The sequence below is a fragment of the Pelobates fuscus genome, chromosome 1 (assembly GCF_036172605.1).
Source record: "Pelobates fuscus isolate aPelFus1 chromosome 1, aPelFus1.pri, whole genome shotgun sequence".
NCBI lineage: Eukaryota > Metazoa > Chordata > Amphibia > Anura > Pelobatidae > Pelobates > Pelobates fuscus.
In genome coordinates this window covers 386,459,018-386,481,491 of record NC_086317.1, presented here as the reverse complement: position 1 = coordinate 386,481,491, position 22,474 = coordinate 386,459,018, and the positions used below count along the sequence as shown (strand labels likewise).

Below are 22,474 nucleotides of genomic sequence, written 5' to 3'. Positions count from 1 at the left end.
CCACTTTCCCTGGGGCTTTGGGGCCAGAAACACAGTGGAATACATCCCCTGGAATCTTTCGTGAGAAGGGACTTCCTCCAACACCTTCTGTCCCAACAGAGTGGAAATGCAAGTCCTCATGGCCCTTCGTTTGACACCTTCTGACACTTTTGATTTTCTGAAATGGGCAGCACGTGGACGAGAGGAAAATTCTATCCTGTAGCCTTCTTTTATGATTGAGGTGACCCACTCGTCTGTGACATTTGCGGCCCACACCGGGTAAAAGAACTGCAGTCTTCCACCCACCGTACCCGGATGGGCCCGAGGACCTTCAGAAGGTTTTCCCGGAGGTCCTGGCACCTCTACCTCTGGAAGCCTTATTGGAAGAGGAGTGAGAGAAGGACTTCCACGAAGAGTTCCTGGAATACTCCCTTCCGGGCTTGTAGCTTCTACTGTCCCGAAAGGACCGATCCTTAAAACGCCTGGTTTTCCAGGAGGAGGAAAAACCCTTTCTGCTGACTTGTGGAAGAAACGCTTTTTTCCCATCAGCCGCTTTCTGAATGGCATCCTCCAGGATCTTACCAAACAGGAGGTCCCCTTGGAACGGTAGACCACACAAGGACGCCTTGGAGGCATAGTCCGCCCCCCAGGAATGAAGCCACAAAGCCCTTCTGGAGGCCACCGATAGGGCCATACCTTTGGCAATCATGCGAGTGATGTCCAGGGAGGCTTCAGAGCAAAATTCAGTGGCAAGGCTCAAATCCTTGAGACTTCCCAGGAGATGTTCTCTACGGACACCTTGGTCAATATCTTCCTCCAAATTAGCGAGCCAAACTCGCAAGGCCCTGGAGAGAGTGGTCAGCGCCACTGCCGGATGAAGGGCGGAGCCTAGCGCCAGATAGGCTTTAATCAGGTCACCATCCATACGCTTTTCCATAGGTTCTCTTAAGTATGCCATGGAGTCTATAGGAAGCGTGGTCTTTTTAGCCATATGGATCACTGCGGCATCAATCTTGGGAACCGAATTCCAAAGGCAGCAGTCCACGGCAGAATAAGGATAAGTCCTAGTGAATTTGTTTTTCAAGGTGGACTTCCTCTCCGGCTTATTCCACTCCTGAAGGATCATGTCCTTTATAGAGGAATGCACAGGGAACGTCGGTCTATTAGGTTTCAGATCCTCAAAAAACCTGTCAGCCTCTTTCAATTCAGACTTTTCTTCCGTGAGGCTAAGAGTGTCTCTGAGGAGGTTAATAAGCCGATCCACAGATTTAGAGTCCAGAGACCTGGAGACATAGTCCGCCTCCTCCTCCCCCTCATCAGAGACCTCCCACAGGTCCGGATCCTCCTCAGAGCTGGAAGACTGAGGTTCCGCTCTGCGTCTCTTAGGAGGGCCACCACATCCCGTGGTAGACTTAAAGCCCTCAGCAATTGCACGGGAAATCCAGAGCTTAAGATCATCCTGCGGTGAAGTCTTACTGGGGACATTAGCCGCTTCCGACAAGCATTCCCTGCAGAGGTTCCTTCCAGGCGGAGCAGGTGATGAGCAATTAACGCATTTATTGGACTTTTCCCTTGATTTCCTCGCTGGGGAATCCAGATGCTTGCTGGGGCTGAAATAAAGCCATATATGACATATATTACAGGCTTAGTAAGGCACTCTTTTTAACAACCCCCCCCAATAGAAAAAATTGAATGGCTCACCTATGTTTTCTAGAGAGGGATCTTGCAGAGGCAGAGGGGGAATCCATACTACAAGGAAGAACCAAGGGAAATTCAACACACAATCCTAATCAAAAGGTCAGAGCAGACTGACCAGCAAGAGAAATTAAAAACAACCTCAAACAAGAATAATCAGGAATCCTACCTTATAATGACACAAAGACCTCCAGGCAGCCAAGAAACAGCAAAGGGCGAACTGCAGGGGAGTCAGGAACGAGATCTCCGAACAGCTGATGCAGCGCACGATCAGACAGGCAGGATCTGCCTGTTTAAATAGAGCCGGGAAAAACCATCCGGTCCGCGCATGCGCAGACCGCTGGAACGCACGCTGTGCGTTCCAAACGCTCGCGGCCAATGAAAATCACTTCCGGGTTCGCCGGATCCGGCCGCGAGCACCAGCCTGATGCTGGAAAACAAACCGAGTCCCAGCCTGCGATGCCCGAACCCCCAGGAAGCCACAGGCAGTCGGGGAATAGCCCCATGGGCCAGAAGGCATAGCCAACAATCCAAGAGACCCCACATGAAACCGGACAAGCAACAGGTAGGAGCACTCCAGGCCCCATAGTATGGATCCCAAGAATTGCCAGAATTAGGTGCAGGGGGGGGATATTTTGGACCCCAATTAAGAGGGGCAAGCTGATAACAAGGGGAATTTTTAAGGAAGACCAACCCCATCAGGCAAATAGAAATCCAGTGTCTCCCTCAGAACACCTAAATCCCACGCAGCGGTTCAGTACTTACACAGAACCTGACCCAGTTAGTCCTGCCCATGCAGGCTGTTTACTGGGTCCTTCAAATGAAGAGAGGCTGAACTTCATTTGGAACGAACCCACGACAAACGCAGGAAGGTGGCCATAAAAGAAAAGGTTAAAAGTCCTGTAGAACTTGCTAAGGACAGGAAAAAAGACTGTGGTGTAAGGGGAGGAGGGACTCTTTATACCTATCAGTCTAATTAATTAATTAATCTAATTAATTCCTGTCCTGTGACTGCTAAGGGAGGAGCTACCCATAAGTGATGCTGCCATGATTAGCCAGGAAATATTGATTTACACAATAAAAAAAAATCTTCTCTTTTAATTTTTTTTTATTCATCAGTCAAGTTTTGTAACTGTTTTAATTTCATTTCAATGCACATTTTTTTCTTATTTATTGAGACATTGTAAATGTGGTCTAGAATGATGGCAAATACTTTTTTATTGATCTTCATGTACACACATGCACATAGCATCAAACCAGGGCTGGTCATTTTGCCCAATGTATTCAAGACACGAGAAATCCCATTACCCTCGCCAGATGCAGATTAACATAGGGGCTATTGGAGTAGTAGCTCCAGGTCCATGTCTTGTAATAGACTTAAAGCAACTCCAATGTAAATGTTCAGTTTTTTTGTGTTATGTATTCCTTTATGATTCAAACCTACTGAACTTTTTATATTTATCAATTGCTTCCTAGTCACTGCATTGTACTCAGACTATACTGTGCACAGTGGCTGTATGTTCCTGTTTGTGTGCTCAGACTCAAAGGCAGATAGGTAACAATGCAACCACACAGTAGGGAGTTTTCAGTGTCCATGTGTATCAGCGTTAGTTTTGCTTTGTATCTCACATATAATCCATAGCAGCATCCATGACGATTGATGTGTAAAGTCAATTTCTCTTACTAGGCCCATCAAATTTCTCATTAGGCTCTAAATCCAGCACTGCATAGATGTTGGAAGCAGTTGATGTAGCTAATCACAGCATGAGCACAAGGGCTTAGTTAAAGTAACACTATTGTTACCCAGACCACTTTATCTCAATGGATGCAGTGTCACTGCCCTTTTAACATTGCAGATTAAAACATTGCTGTTTTTGTCAAACTACAATGTTTACATTGCAGGGCTAAGTCCACCTCTAGTGGCTGTCATTATGACAGCTACTAGAGGCGATACCGCTACACTGACTAAGTTAAATATCCTCTGTAAAGAGCATTGGATTGAACCACTCTGGAGGAGGCCTTGCCTCCTCCGTGACGTCACAGGTGGCGGAGAGTTAAGTAGTGTCAAGAGGGCCTCACCGCTGGAAAAAGGTAAATTAAACTTAATTTAAAAAAAAAATGTAATGCACCAGGGTGGAGGGAACTGAAAAAGGGTAGGGACAGGGTCACTATAGCATTTGTAATACAGATTTGTATTTCTAACACTAAAGTGTTCCATTTACCATTTATTCCACCCAGTCTACAATCGGAATTTGACAATAAGTTGCACTTGAGCATAAATGAATACCGGCGATTTCTCTTTCATGATTAATATACATTCTGTAAACAAACATTATCTGCTCTGAGAAAAGAGGCACATAAGGATTTAGGAATAATAATGAAACGTGTTCTGTTTCATCAATATCATGGATGTGACCTTTGTGTAAAGCCTTTTCTGACCTCCTTTGTCCATACAGCAAATTATTGCAACTTTACGAGGTTGCTTTCTATTATTCATTATAGCAGCAGCTGTTCCAATATCTAAGGCAGTGTGTAGCAGTAAATAAGGCAATGAAACACTTCATAAAATTGTCTTTGAAAACGATAGCAGAGTGAAATCAGTGCACAAAAGTGGTGGTGGTCAGCACAGAGCAAATAGTTGTGAAACTGTCACCCTAATCACTTAGTGGCACATTATCGGCTTTCATTGCCTCTTGGTGCTGCGTGCACGGCGAATGCTGGAGAAACCCATTACTGGTATTCAGATGCCATTGTTTATTGATTGGTATTGTCAAAGCAACATTGTTTTCTTTCTGTGATTAGATTTGACATGGTCTGATATTATTGGTGGTATTATCATTATGCACATAAAATCAAATGTGTCTTCTATTTTTCAGGCTTTTGGTGGGTGCTCCACAGGCTTCAGCATTACCAACGCAACATGCAAACCGGACGGGTGGTCTCTACCAATGTCCGCTGACAGCAGAACCTGGGGAATGCACACGAGTTGATATTGACTCTGATGGTAAAGTATCTGAGCAGTCAAGCTTTGCAAATAAATAATACATGTAAAATTTCAGTTTTTTTGTTCATGTCAGGTACACTAGGTACTAGGCTTTCATTCCTTCCTGTTCCAACATTTATACGTTTATGGGTTTAATGGGTGGATTTATTCACATTTGCAGTTATGGGTCACAATGAAATTTTGTACTATGACTTTCTATTTTTGCTGGAATTAGAAGAGATATGAGATGATCCTAGTGTTATTTTCCTGTAAAGGCACACTCTAAACACCAAAACAACTCTTGCGTAATAAAGCAGTTTTGGTGTATATATCAAGCTCCTTCAATCTCATTTCTTAATTATCTGCCATTTAGGAGTTAAATCATTTTTGTTTCTGTTTATGCAGCCTTATATACACCTTAATTGGTTGTGACTCACACAGCCACAATGAAAAATAGTTTAATTTTAGATCAGATGTGACAGCACAGCGTGTTTACTTTAGATGTTTTTATCTCCTGCTCTTTAATTGAACCTTAAGTAGAAGGGTGGTTCCTTCATGCTCTAACAGGCTACTAACAGAGCAGCAGACATTCTAAATTAAACAGACTGTGCAGTAAGGGAAGTTTAAACATTAGAGTTCTCTTTACATAAAATGTGTAGGAAGTCTGTGTAGGTCACAGGGGAGGTGTGCCTAGCGCTGCATAAACAAAGTTATTTAACTCCTAAATGGCAGTTAATTGAACAGTAAGACTGCATGGGCATGATATATACACCAAGACAACTCCATTAAGCTAAAGCTGTTTTGGTGTTTAAAGTGTCTCTTTAAAGGAACACTTCAGTGTTTGAAATACAAAGATGTATTCCTAACATTAACATGTTACTCTGCCCCCACGGTATAGGGTTAAGTAATATTTATTCATTTACCCGATTCCATCGCCGATGTCCCTCAGCACTGGGTCACACTTTGCCTCCTCTGACGTCAGCCAATTTGGGGACCTAATGCGTGTGCGTGGCAACCACCACGTGCGTTAGGCCTTCCCTATAGGAAATCATTGACCCAGTTCTTTCCTATGGGGTTTTCCTTGATTTTGATGCCCGACCTCCTCATGCAGAGCGTGAACACATCCAGCATAATATTACAGAACCAAACTCCGTGAAACTCCAGGAAGCGCCTTTAGTGGCTGTCTGGTAGACATACAGTAGAGGCAATATTAGTACTGCAATGTATATATTTCAGTTTCTCTAAAACTGCAAGCTTTTACATTACAGGCCTAATGGGGGCAGGGATGCTGTACCCAAACCACTTCAATAAGATAGTGTCAATAAGGATGTGCCTATAGTGTCCCTATAGTGTCCCTTAATCAGTTTATACATATCCAAATAACTATGGCTGTTGAGACAGTTCAGACAGTAAAAGCCTATTGTTCAGACACTCCATTTCAATCTCTGTTTAACTGTACTTTCCAACAGTGTCCTGCTCACATGACCTTTTTTATTTTATTTAAAAAATATATTTTTGGAGTCTTGGGAAGTGCTTACGGTCTTGGTATCTAGGGTCGTCTGGACTGTAATTCTGGATCCACACATGAGATATATTAAAGAACGTTAGTATATAAAAAAAAAACAGCAGTAATTGATCTTGTCAGAATGAAATCCCAAGAGATCAAGTCACAGTGTGAGCATTGAGATAAATATTTGTATTTCGTAGTTTGGATATAAATGTACTCTTATATCCCAAGTCATGTTTGATTTCTCCAGGACACACTGTCACCAAAACTTAAAATAACATGTTCCCTCAAATATACTCTTGTTAGTTACAATAATAGCGTTACACAGTGGGGGCTGCTTAATGATAAAAACAGGAGAGATGGGGCATGTGAGCTAGACAGGGAAAGTGGTCTTCAGCAACCACCAACATGTAAGGCTACTCTAAACATTTTAAGGTATGTCTTAAATCTAATGTTTTGTATTTGTATTAAGTCCACCTCTGTTATCCTATATTGACAATCTTTATCTTAACCCCTCCTAGTCATTCATACTAAAATCCGCACTTTCTTTTTATATTATTCCTACACACAACCTCCCATTTATGTCTGTAATTTACTCCCCCAGCTACAACATAGCATCCCAATCTCCCACTTGTGCTCTATCTACTAAGTGCTAATGGAGAATCTTTATAACTAGCCCACCCCAATTTGCCAAAGCAACCATAACTCGCTCTCAATACAAACCTGTTACCAAATTTCTCTTTATCTTGCGCTCTGAAATGATGTTCAATGTAACCCTGGTCCTGAATCTCCTACAAATCCAACCATCTCCTTCAGCAAAGGCCTCTGTTATGCAGTGGTGTATATTAGATTTTGTGCTGCCCTAGGCATGTGGAAATCCGGGCACCCCCCCAATCTAAATTTGCCTTACCCCTTCCTGTTTAGGACTAAAACACACTTTGACTGCCAGACAGAAACTGACACAACCACTCAATAACATGCACACCCTTTCAGATATACATACACCCTCATTGATTTGACAAACATATCCTCACTGATTTGACACACGGACAAACACACACTAACAGACACATGCACTCACTGACAGACACACGCACATACTAACAGACACTCACTCACAGACATACACTTATAGACACACACACACACTAACAGACAAACTCATTCACATACACACACACACATTTACTGACAGACACACATATTCACTCACAGACATTCACTGACAGACACACATATTCACAAACATACACTGACAGATACACATACTCACAGACATTCACTGACAGACACGCGCACTCACTGACAGACACACACACATTCACTGACAGACACACGCACATTCACTGACAGGCATGCGCACTGACTAACAGACACACACATTCAAAGACATACACTGACAGACACACTCTCACACACACACTCACAGATGTACACTGACAGATACATGCTTTCACTAACAGAGACAGACACACACTGACACACACCCTGATACTGACACACTCACATACATTGCCTCACATACTCTCAAATTGTTATTTTTAAAAAAATTAAAATCCACCCAGCCTCACTACCTTTTGGGAGAGCTGGAGTGGATTCTTTACCTGGGGGTACAAAGGGGCTAATGTCACTGGGATCCAGTGTAGGTGCTTGGCTGGATGACCCGCAGTGCAGGCTCCTGTGCTCATCAGTGGCTGGGCAGGCAGGAGTTCGGTCAATGTTGGCGGCGAGGGAACTTTGATCCTCCTGCTCCGCTCTCCCGCGTGCTGCCTAGTAATGCTGAGAGCCAGAGTGACATCATATACCGACTCCGGCATCACTGCCGGACACGCATGGGAGCTGAGCAGGAAGAGCTCAGGGAACTGTGCTCCCTCGCTGCCCGCCCGTAATATTGGCAGCCGACCGCCCCAGGGATGGCCCAAGCGGGCCAATAGGCGGCGTTTTTTGCCACCACTCTGAAAGTGCCGCCCAAGGCAAATGCCTTGTCAGCCTCGCAGAAGATACAGCCCTGCTGTTATGTCCTTTGCAGAACCATAAGTATTATTCTCTCTGGTAGCAAGTGGAGGCTTTGTAAAGAATGTAGAAGAATTAATACCAGTCTCTATTTTCAATGGCTTTTTAATAACTGTAATACCAATGCAACACTGTATAATGTTATAAAAAAGAGATGCGTGTTACAGCATAACTAGAATTATTCAATTTAAGAGATGCATTATGGATTTTTAGCAAACTGGCTCTAAGTATGATCATACTGCCTACAGGCAGCTGTTAAATACCTGTATAACACAAATAAAACGCCTAGTATTTTTGGAAAACCAAAAGTAGACAACCAATAGCTGCTGTTTTAGTACTGCAGTGTAACTATTTCAGTTTTGATTTACACTGCAGGACTAAGAGGGTCAGGGTCACTGCTCCCAGACCAATTCGATGAGATGAAATGGTCTGGGTGTCCCTTTAATACATTAAAGATCGGTATGTGGCAACATTAAAAACACAGAATGCAATGACCCAGTATTATGTAAGGTGTTTTCAATCTTTACATATCGTGCTTTGTCTCTAAATGACAAACTTAAATGTGCCCCAGTCTTATAGTTATGTTACTAAAGTTTATTGCAATAATTGTCCATCAAATTCCATGTTAAATTAACTAATTCCTCTAATCTGATTATATACCTGGACTGCAAGACAGCTGGAGTTATTTCTATCTAAAAAGGTGGTGACTCAGTTAGTACTTTTTTCCTTTTGGCCAATATTGTCCGACAGTTATCAAAGTGATCACAAACCAGATTTCATTAACCATTTTTTTCTGCTGGTAACAAGGCAAAGTCAGAAAATGTTGTGTACTTAAAACCAGGTCTAAACTGTGATTTCATTATTAATCTTGATGTTGAGCACAATAGATCAGTAATAGATTAATGAAATAATAAAATTGGTCATTGCGCAGTCTTTAATCCCTTAAGGACACATGACATGTGTGACATGTCATGATTCCCTTTTATTCCAGAAGTTTGGTCCTTAAGGGGTTAATGAGATTACAGGTTGAAAGTTACAGACAGCCAAGTGCATCGATGATACTTATAGGTGACAGGTGTGTCATTAACCTATTATATTCCACGTGGACTTATATAAAAATTAATTTCTTTAACCCCTTAAGGACCAAACTTCTGGAATAAAAGGGAATCATGACATGTCACACATGTCATGTGTCCTTAAGGGGTTAAAATGGTACGTGGTAGGCCTTTTCTACTTATTGGTAGATATGGTTTATAGCCAGCACAACAGCATCACAGGGGACCTATCACAATAGGGTGGATTGAAGGTAGGCTAAGCTATGGTGTTGGTATTAATCTAGTGTAACATCTACAAACACAGCCCAGTGAGAGGTGAGTAGAAACAGAATATCTCATCCAGTAGTTAAAGGGACATTCTAAGAACCAAAACAACTTTGGCTTAATTGAACAGAGCATTCCCCTAGTCTCACTTCTTGATTGTCAGCCATTTAGGAGTTAAAGTACTTTTGTTTCTTTTCATGCAGCCCGATCCACACCTTCCCTGGCTGTGACTCACACAGCCAACATGAAAAAAAATAATTAAATTTTCAATCAGATTGTACAGCTCAATGTGTTTACTTTAGACTTTCTTGTCTCCTGTTCTGACAATTGAGCTTTAATCATACACTGGCTCTTTTTAGGCTCAGGAGAAGAGAAATTCTAACTTAAAAAGAATGTGCAATTAAGGAAGCTAAAATCTTCAGATTTCATTTTAGGAAGTGTGTAGGAAAGGTTATGTGAGTCACAATCAGGGGTGTGTGACCAGGGCTGCATAGATAAAGTGATTTAACTCCTAAATGTCAGTGACACTCAGCATGATATGAACACCAAAATTGCTTCATTAAGCTAAAGTGGTTTTGGTGACTATAGTGTTCCTTTAATTATTTCATTTTTTTCATTGATCATTATGATCAGTTATATATGTGTTGCTTAATGAGATATTAGGTTCTAAAGTATTCTAGAAGATGTAATTGATTTGCTACAAACTAATTGTGCTCTACTAGTGTCAACTTGTCAACATAATTCTTTTAATTTCTCCTATATAATTCACTTAAATTAGATACTTGAGACAAACAGATAATCATTTGTACATTAATAAAGCTGTCATTGAGCAGCATTCTTATACTGACTGCAATTCTAAACCCGTCACCACTGTCTTTATTTGCTGAATTAAATACCCAACCTCTGTTTAATAAACCTACTACTGTTCATGCTCATTTCTTCTCAGAATAATTAACTAGCTGGCTTTTACTGAAATCTAGCCCATCATCATGCTTCCATATCCAAATCTTTACCCATTCTGCAACTCACATGTTCACATAATATTTGCTTTCCTCACAGTTCATTCAACTACTGTCTCTATCGCCCCTAATCTTTAGTTGTACTGCTGACAATGATAGGACTCTTATTTTGTTTCTTGCCTTCCATTAATGGGTGCTTTTACACCTAATGTTTATCACTGTGGGAATAATTTTTGATGTATTTCACAGTGGACACAAGTCGCGAAAGCAAAGAAAATCAGTGGCTTGGAGTAACTGTTAAGAGTCAAGGTCCGGGGGGAAAGATTGTGGTGAGTTACCTTTTGTTTTTATATTTATCCCACCCCTTTGTTGAATCAATCTTATGATATTCAGTAAAGGATGTTAAGTGTTTCTTCTATTTTCACCTTAACTCAATGTAAGCCTTACACGAGAGATATGTATAATTCTACCCAACCCTTTTACACAGTTTACTTTCTTTATGTTACGATGACTATTGGGCATTGCTGATAGGTCGTTGTCCCCTTGAAGAGTTAAGACTTACCTGCAATCCAGTGCAGGGAGGAGCTCCCGGCGCTCATCTCCTTCCTCCATCAGACATCCCACATGGCTGACTGAGGATTATGGGAGATGCAGTACATACATGGGCATGTATTTTCTGATTTGATAAAATTATTTAAAATAAAGTTACAATATTCACTTGTCTGCCCAAATGTGCCCTTCGGACAAAATGTTAGTCCACCTGCAGCAAATGTGTTTTCAATCCATTGCAGCAGAAGGAGTGAGTCAGTGCATCTTGTATCTTTGCCCGTAGTAGTACAGTAATATGAGTCAGACCCACGGGTTGACCTTAAAATTCCATTCCATATTACGTGGCAGGTTGGAAATACCAATCAACATTTAAAATGAGTTATGTAAAAACTGAATGTGCTGGTATTTAATGAGCAAATGTACCGTAACTACTAAAATGGAATAAAAATGATTTATCTTCAGTTCTGGCTTAAATGCATTTTATAATCAAAATGATACCATTGAATGTCATACTGGAAATATCTAAATATGCTACCTACCATCTGCATCATATGCAAATGCATTCCGGTGCTACTAGTGCCATCTTTGTACAAATACCCAATGAATTATTCTGGGGCCCCATCTCTGTGCATATCCTTTCCTACCTGGGACAGATTATTTTATGTTTTTAGGTACAACCTATATGTACAATTAATTCTAGTTCTAGCAGGATGTTTTAAAGGTGTAAAAAAAATTCAAAATATGGGAGATATTATAATCTAAGACGGATCGCCAGTCAAGATATGTCATACTTTGAAATGGATCCCCAGCCCAGGTGTGCACGGGACATTTTAATTGAGTATTTGAATAAAAGGAGATTATTTATTGAAAACTAAAATGTCATATGAACTAAAGCATAGCTAAACATTTTGTTTTTGATTAAAAAATTACCAAAGGAAGACTATAACTCTAATTTCAAAACTGAAAGAAAAAAGTTCTAGTGATAAACCTCATTTACAAAGATAAATGATGACCTAACAATGAGCAATTTCTGATTGGCACAAAAGTGCTGGTAGGAACTTAAATGGGTACTGTGGCTCAATAGTGGTATATGTGAGTTACAGGCAACATCTGAGTCAACGGTTTGATTTACATAGCCTTTAACATAGCCTTTCATTCTTCCAAGATCAAATACGAAGTACCATTAAATTGGGTAATGATAACAACCTAATATATGTGGGCTGCTTTATATTCACCTCACACTATGCTCAGAGCTACCTGCATCTCCTTCTAGAGATGGGTCCTCTGTAGATAGTGGGCTTTGGACAAACTGGATAAAGAGACTCTACATATAGAAGTTAGCAGTAAAGAGTTGAATAAATCGACATGTGATATTGTTATCTGTCTTAAAACAAACAGCACTCGGTATGAGTGGCTAAAAGTACTGCTGGGCAGTAGCCAGTTAGCCACATTGATTTTTCTTTATTCTCAGAACATCTTAAGTATGTATGGAAGTACATCAATAGTGTGGAATGAACAAAGCACTAACGCACAGGGTATTTCAATAATGTATGAATTGAGAACATGCTGAGAGAGCTAATAAGAATACAGCATATTTCAGTATTAGTATTGAGGAAGGTTGTGCTAATAGGAAAACATAACACTCCGCACTTATTAATGCAGATTTTTAAATATTCACTTGTGAAGATAAAAGGCTACCTGAATGGTGAGATATATAAATGTGAATTTAGGTGCACTTGTTATGCCTATTTTTCTTGATGGAGAATTCCTCTCATGTCTGTTACATTCTGGATAAACATGTATCTGATTTGCTATTTTCTGGTAATTTATTGAATGCACATCACACACATGTTTCTCTGTATCCTTGGTAATCGTGCGTGTAAGCAATGTTGACAGTGTAAGGCTGAATAAATTGTGAAAATGGCTGTTGTATGGATTCATGTTGCCACGGTAACATGACCTTTGCCTGGATAGCACAGCAGGACAGTAATGGATGCTGTTTAAGTTCCTACCTGTAGTAATTGTAATGCCAGATTTACCCCCCGTCACTGGATTACCTAATACATTATTTATGAGGAATATGATATTGATTAGAGTTTTTTGGTTTTTTTTGTATGGTATGTTCATGCACCTATCTCCTGCTATATATGCCTTTCCAAAACTATTTCTGCTTTCTCTTGACCTATGGTCTCTTTACACTCATTATTCCTCCTTTTCACTTTTATATCTACCTCTCACTTCAACTACACAAAAAGCCTAGACCAGTGTAGTCTAGATAGAGACCAACAGATGTGATGTTTTCTTTCATTATGTAGTGATTTGCAACGGATTGACAATTAGCTAACTAAAATCAGCTCTAGCCAGCAGAAAATGTCCTACATGGATTTGTTGAAGATATTTCCAGTATGGCTATGATAACCTATTTTTGGTTTTTAATGAAATAAAAAAATACATTCAGCACATTTTTTTCTGTGTGAATATTTCTAGCATGCTGTTGTACAATTATAGATAAGCTTTGGCAATAAACCAAAAGCCGTTTAAAAATAAAGCAGTCGTCTTTCAGCTAAATACAATGGTATACACTGATTAGTCACACATTAAACTACCTGCCTAATTTTATTTAGATTCCCCCCCCCCCCATGCTGCCAGATTAGCTCTGATGTGTCAAAGCATGGACTCCGCAAGACCCACTAGCGGAACTGCCCCCTCCGACCGCGGTGCCCACTGAGATTGTGGTGCGGCCCCGGCTGCATGGAACAACCGCCGGGGCCGCATTGAAGGGGCCCATCGGGTGGCCCATGCTCTTGGGGCCACCCGATGGCAATGAATTACCTGGGGCCTGGTCGGCGCTGGGGCGCTTTAAGAGCGTGACCGGGCCCTAATGATGATGTCAGAGCGCCCGCTGGCGCTGGGAGGAAGCCGTGACTTCCTCACAGCTAAGAGAGCCGCGTGGGTGGAGAGCACCGGGGAGGAGAGGAGGGAGTCAGAGTGGGAGCTCTGACTCCCATCAGCTGAAGGCAGCCACTGGTCCCCAGGAAAGTCACCCTCCTGCACCTAAAGGTAGGAAACAAGAGGGTGACTACAATTTGGAGACTAAAGCAACACCTCAAACTCTTTGTCATGTTCCTCAAACCATTCCTGAAAATGTTTTCCAGTGTGGCAGGCTGTATTATCCTGCTGAAAGACTGCCATCAGGGAGCATCATTGCCATAAAGGGTTGTATGTGGTCTGCAACAATCTCTAGGTAGGTGCTACGTGTCACAGTAACATCCACATGAATGCCAGGATCAGGCCAGGCAACCTTCTTCTATTGCTCCATGGTCCAGTTCTGACACTCACATTTCCATTGAATGTACTTTTGGTGATGGACAGGGGTCATCATGGGCACTCTGACCGGTCTGTGGCAAAGCAGACCCATATGCAGCAAACTGTTTGTGTTCTGACACCATTCTATTATGACCATTATTACGTTTATCAGCAAGTTGAGCTACGATAGCTCTGCTATTTGATTGTATCAGACGGGCTTGCCTTTGCTTCTCACATGCATCAATGATCCTTGGGCGCCGATGACCCTGATGCCGGTTCACCGGTTGTTCTTCCTTGCACCACTTTTAGTTAGTACTAACCACTGCATACTGGGAACATACACAGTGACCCAGACAAACTGACTCACACACAGTGACCCATACAGACACACTGACAAACAAACAGAGTGATAAAGACAAACATACACCCCAAATTGAGCACTCACTTACCAAAAGCTGGTTCCTCAATATGCACTGTGCTGGTGATACCTGACTGCAAAGAGTATCAGCCACTGGGAAATGATGCCATGACATATCCTGGTAGCCTTCATCTCTGTGAATAGAACAAGGAGACCCTGGCTTCCACCACTCCTCAAACTTCCCCCACTCACAGTCTGAAGCAAGGATCCAGAATAGAGTTGCCCACCGGCCTGCCAGTCAATCTGAAATTTCCTGTTTTCCTGATGGAAGTGTCTTTTCACTCATAATTATTAGAGTATTATGATGGGCAGCAGTTTTAATTACTTTTTTTTGTAAATCTGTTTATTAAGAGAAAATAGTCAGCGAATAGTTGGCTCGCAGGCCAGACAAAGATACAATAATTCCGGTACAGAGCAGAGTGAGCATGAGAGATTCGAGAACCAACATAATACAATTAAACATGAATTTTTCAAGATCTGGAGTTCTGAATATTGATCAATTGACGAGTTCTGTGTTCCCCTTCCACTAAATGGAAGTGCAGTGAGCGAGCTTCATCTCAGAATGCCTTAGTAATGTAAGTGTATATGTATGTGTGTTCACTCGTAGCATACCGCTATTTTTGGTTTGGACATAGCCTATGTTCGGGGCCCACCTGTGATAAACAGGACTAAGTGTATCAGATGAACAGTCGCCACCTTAGAGGGTAGGGGTTAGGCCGAATAACGATGCAGTAAAGGAAAAGAGGCCAATGAGTCTCGAAGTTAACTTCATGTGAATTCGGGCAAGCGAAGATAGGGTGGTGAGCTACGGCCGGGAGCCCCATCGAATCGTCCGTGCATGTGATAGTGTCAAGAATGGGATCCTTTCTATGTTCTGAGGCGCGCGTGTGAGGGGCTAGCGTCCATCCAACGGCGCTTAGGTACCCATTGCTAATTAAGTTATATGCCCATCACTCAACACTCCCATGTCACGGAACCTCTACCCAAGGGTTCCATATGCGAAAACCTATGGCAGGGAGCCCAGTCCTAGTGCGGGTGCCGACCCCTCCTCCGCAACAATCATCCGTAGTAGAGCTCGAGAGTTGTTCACTAGTCACCTCCACCCCCACACCGTTGGGTTACCCACATTTAGTGAGGTCACATTATTATCTACGTCCAGTCATGGGCGACTGTCTCTATTGTGCGTGCATGTAGTGAGCGCCTGTCAATCCAGGAGTCATGGCGTTGGTGAGATGGAGTATATCCTGTTCAGGTTGTTAAGTGTCCAGGGCAGCATGAGTCCTTGGAGGCTGCACCAGTAGTCAGGGTCTACTGTATGTTGTCAAGTCCTAACACATGAGTTTCCAACTGATGGTGCCTTTATCTGTCGTAAGCCGTATAGCGTCGCCTATCCGTCCTATGTTCAGTTTGTCCAGCCCCGATCCCAGACACTCCGGGCCCCTGTGGCCTGAGAGAGAGAGGTAAGAAAGGGAATTAAGGGGAGGGAAGCATTGGTACCTGAGCAGCACGCCCCCGAGCGTCCCCCTCTTGTCGGTACCTGGCAGTATACAAGAACCAGGGCGCCCACATTTCAGCGTGTTTGGTTCCCCGGCCTGTGATGGTGGCATGGGCCTCCTCCGCCCCCTGGATATCTTCCACCCTGCGGATCCACTCTTGTCTAGTCGGCACTGTATCTGTCTTCCAATGGGCCGGAATATTGGCTTTTGCGGCATTAAGCATGTGTCGTAATATCGACTTCTTGTACACCGAGACGGGCTGAGTGGAGATGTGTAGCAGGGCCAATTCCGCGTCCCAGTCTGGTACGTCTCTCAAGATAAGCGTTACCGTATCCCTGATCATATCCCAGTAGGGAGTGATAAGTCTGCACTCCCACCAGATATGTAGCACCGTGCCGCGTTCCTCTTGGCATCTCCAGCACACCGGGGAGATTGATGAGAAAATTCGGTGTAGTAGTGCCGGCGTCCTATACCATAGGGACATCAGTTTATAGTTCATTTCTTGATAATAGGAGCTCATAGAGCTCTTATGTTGCCAAAGCATCGCGGAATCCCACTGTTGGGCGGTAAGTGCTTTCCCCAATTGTCCTTCCCATTGCCGTTTGAATGCCATCGGTTTAGGAGTACCTCCGATCAGCAGGTGTTGATATAGTGTCGAAATCGCGTGATCTAGATCGGCACCACGATCGAACCACGTGAGATCCTTGCTCAATCGTTCATTGTGCGGAATTGAGGCATGAAAATGTTTCAGTTGCAGATAACGGAATTGAAAAAGAAGTGTCCGCGGCCTATCTTCCAGCAGCGATGAGAGATCCCGTACTTTCCCGTCTGCGAGGACTGAATATATGGGTATATATTCACGCTCACTCACGATGGGCCATGCTCCCGCTGGGAGCCCACCCCCTATATCTTCATTGTGTGTGATTGGCATCATTGGGCTGGGTATTGGGGATATGTGTTCCTGCTCCCTCAGTATTTGCCAACTAAACAGAGTCTGCAAGACCAGTCCCTCATTGTTCGCCGAGGTGGTCCGTCTCCCAGGCCTCCCCCAAACAGTTTTAATTACTTGAATGGCATGTGTGCATTGTCAAGTCATATACATGCTGCATTCCTTGACTGTCCTACTATACTTTACTGCTTGCTCGTTCCTCAGGTCTGTAATGATGAATTCTGAATTCTATGAATTCCTGAACAAAAATAACATTTACCACTGTAAACAAGCATCAGTGTAGCACTTTTCAGGCTCTTTGAAATGGTGGTAATTCATTTTATTATAAACATTATGGCAGTTTATTACAAAATGTGATTATTTATAGAAGAAGTATTAAAGCTATGCCAATCTGAGACATAAAACACATATTTCCACTCTCTTCTGTCAAACAGTTTTTCTGCATCTGATGACATTGCCAGGACCATGCCCCAGTTATTTTTAGAGTGACAAACTGTATTGCATAGTTTATTCATGCTGTCAGATGCCTGGCTTCTCTTAACAGCATTTACGTGACCTGGCTGAGTAACCTTCAGAATTATTGCTTCTAATCTAATTACTCATAGACTTGTCCAATATTTTGCTATTCTAATTATTGTAAAATATGGGCACAGAGCGAGTGGAGTCTGTTTCCTACTGTGTGGTGCCTAGTAACTACATCAGGACTCAAGATGCGTTCGAGAAATTAATGTAAGAACCGTAATAATCACCTTCAATTCATATCATCCTTGTTTGTGCTCAGATTGCACAACTTCAACTATCAGCATAAAAAAACAACCTGCGGTTGATTGACACCTGTTGGTGAGTGTTAATGTGAGTTTGGAGTTGCCGTTGTCCCTTAATTTCTCCCATTAAATTCTATAAGTGACATTATTGGCCCACTTCCTGTCAAAGAGGCCTTATTAGCTTCAGTATTTCTGCCACATGTGAGTGCAAATAAAAGTCTTCTATGTGATAGAAAACACCTGCTCAGTAGTCTGGACATCTCTCGACCTGTCTCTATGTAGGTGAAACATCTCTACTTAACTGAAATGTTCTCTCTTTTGGTGAAGCTGAGAACAGCAGTGTGGTGGTATAAGCTGCGACACTGAAAGAAAACATATGTAAATACATTAAAACCATAAGTTGATTGATTTTGTGTGTCCACCCTCCCCCCACAAACCTCATCCTCTACGCTATGTGTGCTGTTGTGGAGAGTAATAAAAACGGTGTTGGGTCTGACATTTGCCCCTTACCCCTTCCTCTACTGATTGGCCTCTTGGTTAAATGGTAATAGTTAATGCTGGGATAAGGGTCTCCAGGCCCTTTAGTCACATTAATGAATGTCTCCCTGTACCTTCCTGTCCACTATCCCTTCCTCCCTCTCAGTAGTGGACCAGAAGATGTCCAGCTCCCTAGCCCCAAGAACAAATATCCCCAAGAGACAAAGCCCACGGACACTAATGCACAAGCAATCGTCTTATAATTTTTTTTAATTGATTCCCTACCTCCTCTCCTTCTCTAATAAATATTTGGGAGGCTGGGTTTCGTATTATATAAGTGAAATTAAACAAAATACCTATAAAAAAATTAATCTTCAGATAATTAAAACAGTTTGTAAAATAGGAAAATGAACACAACATAAGTATTGTAAATTAAAAAAAAATCCTTCTAACAGCCTTAATTTTCACCCATCAATTATTTTTTTATTTTTTTACTACTGCAGATAAGAGTAGACTTGCGCGCTGCATGGTGTGATTTTTCGGTTTGGCCAAAAAAAAATCCCGAAATTGCTATTTTTTGGGTGGCACCTAACACTCATCCATGTGAAGGTTAAACTTGGATGAACACCATTTACAAAAAAAAATATTTGGGAAAACATTTGGACAGACAAAAAAAAGCGAGAAAAAGACAATTATTAGTTTCCTGCATTGCAAAAATGGCTGCAATATTTCCTAGCCTCATGGCTAGGCAATATCAGCTATGCTTGCTATGCCAATTCTGAGTTGGCTAAACACACCTCTAGTGGCTGTCTTCCTTGTTTTTGCTTTTTTTCCCTCGGTAATACAGACTTGTGGCATCTTTGCAAATATTGGGCCATACTGGCACTCTCCCCCTGCTCACTTCCTTGGTGCACAGTTTGCACTTTTTTGGAAGCTCTCTAAGTTATCCTAAACTTTGCTTAAGTGCAATACATTTGCCTCAACCCTTTGACTTGCCGCTTCTGAAAATGCAGGTGGATTTGTTGGCAGTGTACAATAGCACCTGGTTGATGATTAATGGAAATGTTGATGGTTGCGGTGCTGGTGATGTTGATAGTATTAGAGGTGGAAGTGATGACAGTGGGTGAGCTAATTGTGCATTTTGGTAGCAGTTGCAGCTGATGTCACAACTGTCTCCATTGGATTAGGCAATTTGAAAGCAGATAGAGATAGACTTTGAAAAGGTGGAGAAGATGCACATGACTATTGTATACCACCTGCTGGAGAAAATACTTTGCTGCTGCCTGATGTCTCCACCTCCTTTTTTAATTCCTCTGGTTCATGATACTTATAGTTGATTAGCTTCTGGACCTGAGATAAAAGTACTATGATATTGGGGGAACTACTTTGGTAATTTGTTCTAACTCTCCATTCTCACACTACGATCAATGACACAGGATATTTCTCACTCCTGAATCTCTTTAATTTTTCCCCAGAGCTCTAATTTGTATAATATACATAAAGAAAAGTAGGGCGTATTTTTCCTCATGTATAGTGTCAAGTCAACATAAGTTGACAATGGGCGGAGATTAAATCAATGTTTCGTTTCAGTTACCAACCAAATTTGTCCACAATCCATTAGTAAAATCAAGCAAATCGAATAGCAGATCTCATGGGCAGAGGAGAACAATACCTGGCTGCGCTTAGGTATTCAGATCCAGCACAAGGAATAAGACATAATAAATATAAAGACAAGTGGCAAGTAAGAAAGTATAATATTTACGATACAGGGGGCACAAGGAAAGGAAACTGGAAGAAAAAAAAACATGGCTTCATACTTTACCATACTTTATAAATTCTTAAATAGAGGGAAATTCAAATCCTGAACACTTTACTATTTTGCTTCCTAACTAGCAACTTTAATAAAACACTGTTTTTAGTTGCAGTAACCCTTGCTGGCATGGATCCTATCGTCCACTTTGAAATAATAATAATAATAATAAAATAAATAAAGACAAAACGTACCAAGATCCCATGCTAGGGTCAAGTCCTTCTGTAGTGACAACACTTCCCTCGCTGCAGGGGGAGGGATGTCCTGGAGGTGGGGCTGAGGGAGAACTTGGGAGGCAGAGAGGGGAGGCCATGCCGCCATTGGTCATTTCTCTCCAGCATGCTATGAACTCAAAAACGTTGGTGTCACTATTGCCCTAGCCCTTTTTAACTAGTTTTTGGGATATAGCAATAATATTACAAAATATGATGGTGCTTGAGACTGGCAACTTAAAAACTTCATCTGTAATGATTGATGCGATGCACACTATTGAACCTCCATGTGTTATATTATCGGTCACATGCCTTGTCCTTATGAAGCTTGGATAATTTATGTGTAAGTAAAATGCTGTACCATTACTGTACTTGTTTCTTGCATGTCATTCAAAAATAAAGAATTAAAAAAATAAAAATATGATGGTGCCTAAGTTATGGAGACAAAACATAAGTTGGATAAAAATCAGTTGGTTAACAATAAATCTCAGCAATATAGGTATCATGGTGATGAGCAATTTGGGTAGTTGAATAAAAACATTATTACAATTTGTCCATGTTACAATATTCAACCAGAGTATGAAATATTAGAGTGTTCTTTGATTGTTTTTTTTTTTATTTTTTTATTTTTTTTATCAGCATCAGTTTTCTCCAACCTTATATTTTATGTAGATTTTTTTGGATGAGAAAGTAAATCAATTATGTTCCCAAACCTGAATCATGTACACTCGATCATGTTAGCTGGCACCATCACATAAGAATTTAAAACGAAAAGATGAATGCACATTCTTTTTCTCAGATGTTCTCAAGCATTGGCTTCTTAGCTGTCTGTCATGGACTACAGTTTCATTTGCCCTTTTAATTAGCTTTTTCTTTCCTTTTATTTTCATTCCAAACTTCCTTTACTTTAAATACACTTGTAAAGTGGTTTGCATACCACTGGTAAAAAATAAATATATATATATATATATATATATATATATATATATACACACAAATATATAATTTTTTTTCCACCAGTGGTATAATAAACTGATAAAATATTTTTTTGTGTGGTAGTTACCATCTTGAAATCTTAAATCTTCATCAAACACATTTACCTACAAATAACATAATATTTATTTATTTATTTATTATTGCCATTTATATACCGCTAACAGATTCCGTAGCGCTTTACAATATTATAAGAGGGGGGATTTAACTATAAATAGGACAATTACAAGGAAACTTACAGGATGATAGGTTGAAGAGGACCCTGCTCAAACGAGCTTACAGTCTATAGGAGGTGGGGTATAAAACACTATAGGACAGGAAATAGCAATCAAATAAGGTGGGAGTGAAGCAGAGCTGGAGGAGAGAATAGAGTGATGTCCTTTAGGAGAGAGCAAGAGACAGGTGTGTAAGGTAGAGGTTACTCTGGGAGGCCATAAGCTTTCCTAAAGAGATAGGTTTTAAGGTACTTCTTATCGATTAAAGACTAGGGGAGAGTCTGATGGCAGTAGGCAGGCTATTCCATAGGAAGGGAGCCGCCTGTGAGAAGCCTGCTAGCGTGAGTTGGCCGTACGGGTGCGAGCAACGGACAGGAGAAGTTCACGGGCAGAGCGGAGAGACCGATAAGGGGCATACCTATGGATCTGTGATGAGATATAAGAGGGGCTAGAATTGTTTAATGCTTTATAGGTATGGGTTAGTACTTTGAATTGACTCCTACAGGAATGAGTTTGAAGGAAGCCAATGTACGGACTGACAGAAGGGTGAGATTTGAGAGGACCAGCTAGACAGGAAAATCAGTCTGGCGGCAGCATTCATTACAGACTGTAGCAGGGCAATATGGCTTTTGGGAAGACCAATTAGGAGAGGGTTACATTAATCCATGCAGGAAATTACTAGAGCATGGACAAGCTCCTTAGTAGCATCTTGTGTAAGAAAGGGGCGGATGCGGGCTATGTTTTTAAGATGGAATCTACAGGATTTGGCAACATACTGTATGTGAGGCTCAAAGGTGAGGCCAGAATCAAGTTTGATGCAAAGACAGCGC

At 41.6% G+C, this 22,474-nt stretch overlaps 1 protein-coding gene across 4 annotated transcripts in view; it reads left to right on the top strand.

Annotated features, from left to right (window-relative positions):
- The window catches only part of ITGA7 (integrin subunit alpha 7), a 165,492-nt gene that overhangs the window by 62,301 nt on the left and 80,717 nt on the right, over window positions 1–22,474 (top strand). For all 4 annotated transcript variants that reach the window (XM_063426236.1, XM_063426210.1, XM_063426219.1 and 1 more), the window contains exons 2-3: window positions 4,551–4,678; window positions 10,705–10,784. In XM_063426236.1, the coding sequence (XP_063282306.1) occupies window positions 4,551–4,678; window positions 10,705–10,784 (208 nt within the window). The remainder of the gene's footprint in view (window positions 1–4,550; window positions 4,679–10,704; window positions 10,785–22,474) is intronic.